At 43.2% G+C, this 6,228-nt stretch overlaps 1 protein-coding gene across 6 annotated transcripts in view; it reads left to right on the plus strand.

Annotated features, from left to right (window-relative positions):
• Window positions 1-5,640, plus strand: part of LOC139050376 (uncharacterized) — a 34,832-nt gene extending 29,192 nt beyond the window's left edge. For all 6 annotated transcript variants that reach the window (XR_011508850.1, XR_011508852.1, XR_011508851.1 and 3 more), the window contains one exon: window positions 5,470-5,640. Coding sequence is in view for 3 of the 6 variants with exons in the window: in XM_070526638.1 (XP_070382739.1) it covers window positions 5,470-5,574 (105 nt within the window). In the remaining 3 variants the exon portion in view is untranslated. The remainder of the gene's footprint in view (window positions 1-5,469) is intronic.
• The last annotated feature ends 588 nt before the right edge of the window (window positions 5,641-6,228 follow it).

Here is a 6,228-nt window from a genome sequence, read left to right on the forward strand (position 1 = left end):
TGGTGCTATTGCCTTACTTAGTAACTAAGGGTACCAATGGCAATGCATGGTCACTGACCTGGAGAGGCAAAGCAGAAGGGTGCGTCTAAAAGGAATCTGCATAAAGCTAAAGCAACGTTTAACCGTCTCGGAAGAGAACAGGAATTTGCGATAAGTAGCGAGGCACTCGAAGTGGTAAGGGAATACACCTACTTAGGGCAGGTAGTGACCACGGATCCGGATCATGAGGCTGAAATATCCAGAAGATTAAGAATAAGCTGGGGTGCGTTTGGCAGGCATTCTCAAATCATGAACAGCAGGTTGCCACTATCCCTCGAAAGGAAAGTGTATAACAGCTGTGTCTTACCAGTACTCACGTAAGGGGCAGAAACCTGGAGGCTTACGAAAAGAGTTCCACTTAAGAAGAGGACGACGCAGCGAGCTATGGAAAGAAGAATGATAGGTGTAACGTTAAGGGATAAGAAAAGAGCAGATTAGGTGAGGGAAAAACTCGAGTTAATGACATCTTAGTTGAAATCAAAAAAAAAGAAAGGGTATGGGCAGGACATTTATTGAGGAGGGAAGATAACCGATGGTCATTAAAGGTTACGGGCTGGATTCCCAGGGAAGGGAAGAGTAGTAGGGGGCGGCTGAAAATTAGGTGGGCGGATGAGATTAAGAAATTTGCAGGGAAAGCACGGCCACAATCAGTACATGACCAGGATAGTATGAGAAGTATGGGAGGGGCCTTTGGCCTGCAGTGGCCGTAACCGGGCTGATGATGTTGATGATGGATTCAAAAGCAGGAGCGCTGTCAACTATGACAGCCTGCTGCTGAAGCTGCAAATGAAGCTAGCTTCAGAATCACCACTAAATAAACTAATTTCATAATGTGCAAGTTCATCGGGAATACCTATGCTCTCGTTGGCCAGATATGTATAGCGTTGCCAATTATATTACAGGCCAAATAGCAATCCCAATTATTTGCTGCTTCGAACGCTACTGCACATCCCATTAGTAATCCATATCTGGGCAAGACTTCTCTTAGCATTGCCATCCATTCACTCCAAGGTGTAATCACATTTCTTAACAAGACAATGTCATCATTAAATGGTTTTCGCTGAGCTGCATACCGTTCATCTTCACACGTAATGTTTTTCAGCTGCACCACAGAATACTTCTTACATGCAGCTAATGTATACTTTAAAAGATAGTATTTTATTGCCTCCTGCTGTCTTAAGAACTGTTTCTGCATTTCATGTAGAGTACCAGAGTAGTTGCTAAAGTTAATGCAGTCCTCCGTAACTATATTTATCTTTACCTAATCAAAGATGTTCTCCTATTCTGCAAAATAGAGTCGCAATATGAAGAAGTTTGCTGTATTGATGACCTGCTTGATAATAACGATGTGAGCCATCGCTGAACACAACATTATAAAGGCATCCCTTTACCTAGGTTGATTGAAATCAATAATTTTCTGGTGTGTGCTCCTAGATAGAGTCACCATTTCGCAAGTTACCAATATTATAGGATCAGGCTTAAAACATATAAATATTTGAAAGCATCCTTTACTTTGAAATAATATATCATAAACATTTGAAAAAGTATTGGGTACGCGTGAAATCATCAAGCATTGCGTAATGGTAGTGGCAAGGTTCTCGAGCGCAATGGCTTTGCCATCAATTAGACGAAAAATTATTACACGTTTTTATTGTGATCGCAGCCATGTGGATACTGAAGGCGCGTTTCTGCCGTCGCCGTGAGGTTCTGTATAACGTCTAAGGGCGACAAAACCGGCTCCGTGTGCTGTATGGTGCATGTACAAGTGAAACCTGGTGAGGGCGAGCCGCCAAACGTTGTTTATTCTCGCGTGCGCCAGGGGGAACGCGGGTCGGAATCGTGCCCTCTCGTGTCGCGCGCGAGGCAGGGTGTCAGGCGGGGGAAGAGAGGCGGCGTGTTCTCGGGTACCTCGATGTGCTCCTCACCCGCCGCTGCGTAAAGGGTGAAGACAACCACGGCGTCTAATAAGACGTTGGGCATGCGAATGGCGGACTCCATAGTAGACGCCTTTGGCGGACGTCATAGGGACGCGTTGCCTGTGCTCGTGTGTCTAGAAAGCGATCTACGACGTGGCCAAAGATCGTGCCAGTGGGGGCTTGAGCTTCATAGAAATCTGCGATGTTTACTGAGTGCACGTAGTGATGGTAACTCCGTATGCAATGTGATTTAGATATTTCGTCCCCCTTGAAGGGAGAGATTCGCAAAGGTCAGTGAGGTGCCACTCCCGCGATTCTTCACTCCAGAATGTTGACAGCCAGTTTCCGCACTCATCAAGGGAGATGTGTTCATGCTTACCTATGCGCATGTGACACCGTTCCTGCGAAAGTAAAAAAACGTTTCCCGGGTATTTGGTTTGAATTCTCGAGAGAATGGAAGGAGGATGCAGAGAGAAGCAGACACACAAAGACTGCGTATCAATTCTTTACTACGCCCTCATTCAGTCACGCTTACATATTCTATCATTGTCAATTTCGGAAGAAACTTTCGGGCGAAACTGCGACTTTATTTCTTGCTGTGTTTCCTTGCATATATATTGCCAAACGCGTATCCCTTTACACCTAGTCACATATCAAGGCTGTCGTTGTCACCTTCAGTACAGCTAATTTTCATTACATCATAGTCCTACCCAGTATAGTGTTTGTTATTAAAGAATTCTGAAGCATTTTGTAAATCTTCCGAAGTGGTATTTCTTTTGCTTTACTTTTATTTTACTATACGTATGTGTTTCTCACATGCTGTCATCATGACGCTTCGCGTCATTGCATAATTCCCACTGCATTGGGATGATTTCAAATTCTACTTCGATTAACCTTCTTGCTCAGTGTTGACTGGTCTGCTGATTCACCCTATCTCCTAGATTAGCCACATTCACACTCTTTCATTTCCCATTAGCAGTTTTATTATTTCGAATCACTTGCCTGATTAATCTCGCGATGCCTTGCCTCCAGTGTCAGTCGCAGGATGTGCTAAAGTTTTCTCAAAAGTATCAAGCATTTAATTTACGATATCCTAACCTTCCGTTGGAAGGGCGAGAAATGGCCGGCACTGACCGAAGCACTCTTCCGTTCCCAATGTTATCATCTACCAGACGTCGTACATTGCAGTCAGCAGGCTAAAACATCTGAGTCTATAAAGGTTGTTGCATCGTCCCTCAAGTAATAAATATGCGTGAACTTTACCAATCATAGGCACGTATTGGTCAGTGGTATGGATAGTGCAACGGGGCAAACAATGGCCGGAGGTACCAGCTTGTACGTTACTCCAACTTCACCGACGATGAGGGCGCGCATAGCGATGGCGACATAACCATAGCCGAAAGCCATATTTAGAATCTAAACAGAATGCCGCAAATGTAGTACGATGGAGCAAAGACGAAAAAATGCTTCTACAGCCTTGTACGCTAAAGGTGAAATAGAGAATAGATTATACCGTGATCGGTAGGGTACGATAGCGTTAGTGTTGCGCTGCCTGTTAAAGCTGACCTAAGCATTTTACGCTACACTAAAACTTCCCACAAAGACTCAAGCAAGTGTTCACTGTCTTTCACCAGCTGCGTGCTGGTTAAGAGTCCGTTGAATTAGGAACATCGTAAGTAACAGAACCTTGTTAAGCACGATGGCGGCTCTCCAGTGGCTAGAAGCATTTCTAGCATATATTCGCGGCTTTGTTACCTTAACCTGCGTGGCTTCTTCCCATCTATCTCATTTGATTTTTTCAATTTCCTCTGAGTGAAATGGCAGGATAGAAGAAAGCACAGGAAGTCAACTTTGGCCCCATTCTATAGCTGATCATCGTCATCATCACCATAATCTTAATTGTCAGCTCACTTTTATGTTCGGTGCAGGATGAAGGCCTTTTGCAGTGGTCTCTAATGATCCCTGTCTTTCGCTAGCCGATACCAACCTATGCTCGCAAATTTCCTAATTTCATCACTCCACATAATTTTCTGCCGTCCTCTATGGCGCTTCCATTCTCTTGGCACCTAGTCTGTAGCTAATGGCCCACTGGCTATCGCCACTATCCACTACATGGAATGCCAAGCTCCATGTTATAATTTAATAGATCCACTTAGAAGATTGAATATCCCCGTTTGCATTCTGACCAACACCGCTCTCATCCTGGTTCACCATGTTACGCCTAACATTTTTAGTTCCATCGCTTTTTGGGCGCTCCTTAACTTGTTACAGGTTTCTTCGCTAACCTCAATATTTCTCCAGCGTATTTTAGTAAGGGTAAAGACTAACGATGGTACAGTTTTCTGTTCAACCACAGCGGTGGGAGCCCAGTCAGGATTTGTTCTATATTTAACTCTGTCGAATGCTCCGCTTTTTCACTGAGGGTTCCCGGCTTGATGCCCTCGCCGCAAACTGCTTTGTCGCTTTAATTTCTCTTCAATATCTTCAAGTAAAGAACAAACGCCCATCTCATTACTTGTGATGATGCGTCTCTCAATCTAACAGTGCTACATCCTACACAACATCTGGGCTGAAACATAGCAGATGTTCGCTTTCTTTCTCTAATCTTCAGAATTATAATCATTTTATTCATGGCATAAATGCGGATAATTACATGAAAAGTATATGCAGAAGGAGGCCCTGTAGTTAGGAACTGAAATGGGACCTCCTGTGAATCGGCAATTTCAGCTTTTCCAATTGCATTTGCTATTATTGGCGCTTATAGAAGAAAACTGCTCCTATACTATCCCTACGTCTAGTATTTCGCGATTATCAAAAGGTATAAGAAAACTCCGCATATTAGGTTGGTATATTATGTTGTAATAGTCTACTTATTCGTTGAAGCATAGATCTTCATACTGAAGTGCGTTTCAGGGTGTCAGTGCAAAAACTGCCCATATGAACTTTTGCTGCAAAGTCAAATAAGTTTGTTATGAGCCGTGTTCCAGTTGAAATTTTTTTCCATATTTCTAAAACTATTCTTCAGACTGTATAGGTGATTAAAATGTATTTATTATAAAACCAGCTCTATTTCCTTTTCCTCTATTTTTATACTGATACTTAAATATGTCTATTTATTTATTCATTTATTTATTTATTTATTTATTTATATCTTGGGAGGTGATCACAACAGCTTATTTCTCCATTTAAATATCAGCGTTCTTGCAAACTGTGCTCTTCTTATGTATGAATAATTTTCAAGCTGCCAAAGTCGACATGCATGGTTTCATCGTGCAAAATATTGGAGTCGCTTGTCAACATACAAAGGTATTTGGAGAAAGTAGAGAGAAGCATTCGTCCTGCAGAGGGCATAAATAGGATAATGATGATGATGAAGACGACGATGGTGTCGTACTCAACAAAAGAATACACGATGATGCAAAAGTTGTGCAGCGTTGCCAACAGTGAACAAGAATGAATTTCACAAACGCTTAAAGACTGTTGTAATTTGCACGTTCTCTTTGCTATTCTGCAGATCTGTGCAGGCAACTTGGCAAAGGCTACATCGGTCCAGCTGCAAGTCTTAGATGACGCCGTAGCCTTCGGGCACAAAGTAGCACTTTCCTATGGCTGGTCCTGAATGGACGATTAGCTCCGGTGACAATTTTCTTTGTTAATTTGTTGAATAAAACTTTAATCTTCTGACTGCCTTTTGTATTGATATTACGTGCGTAAGGAAGTAATTCCTGGTGTATGCACACCGTAGAACTTCTGCGTCGAAAACAGCAAAGGTTTTTCAAGGCAGGTATTTCACCCTTTGAAAGTCGAAGGGTTATATGGCGCCGCAAGGCCAGCAACGTACGGCCGTCTACAAGTGCATCATCACACCCGAGTAATCGCAAGTGCTTCCCTGATCCTTGCTCAGTACAATATAGGTCCCCAAGCACATTGCTTGGCGCACGCCTTGGCCGCTTATCAGAAGGAGCAACGTTACGACCATTTTGGTGTTTGTTTAGATGCTGCCTCCGAGATTATTTGCCGGCCAATCTCAAAGGATGTGTTTGGAGAAAGGAAATGGGGACTCCACCGTCAAGTTTAAAGACCACTGCGGGTATGGGTGCGGTGCTCGCTCTGAAAACAAGCAGCGTGACTGTGATTTCCTTGACAAGATTTTTCAAACTGTGACGCTCGCACTAGTTTTTTCATGGGGCTAACCAGAGCCTGAACCTCATATTACCAGTAAATGACACCTACATTGTCGAAGAGAATTCACCGGGACAGTGAAAGAGTTTCG

This window comes from Dermacentor albipictus, chromosome 10 (genome assembly GCF_038994185.2).
Source record: "Dermacentor albipictus isolate Rhodes 1998 colony chromosome 10, USDA_Dalb.pri_finalv2, whole genome shotgun sequence".
Taxonomy (NCBI): domain Eukaryota; kingdom Metazoa; phylum Arthropoda; class Arachnida; order Ixodida; family Ixodidae; genus Dermacentor; species Dermacentor albipictus.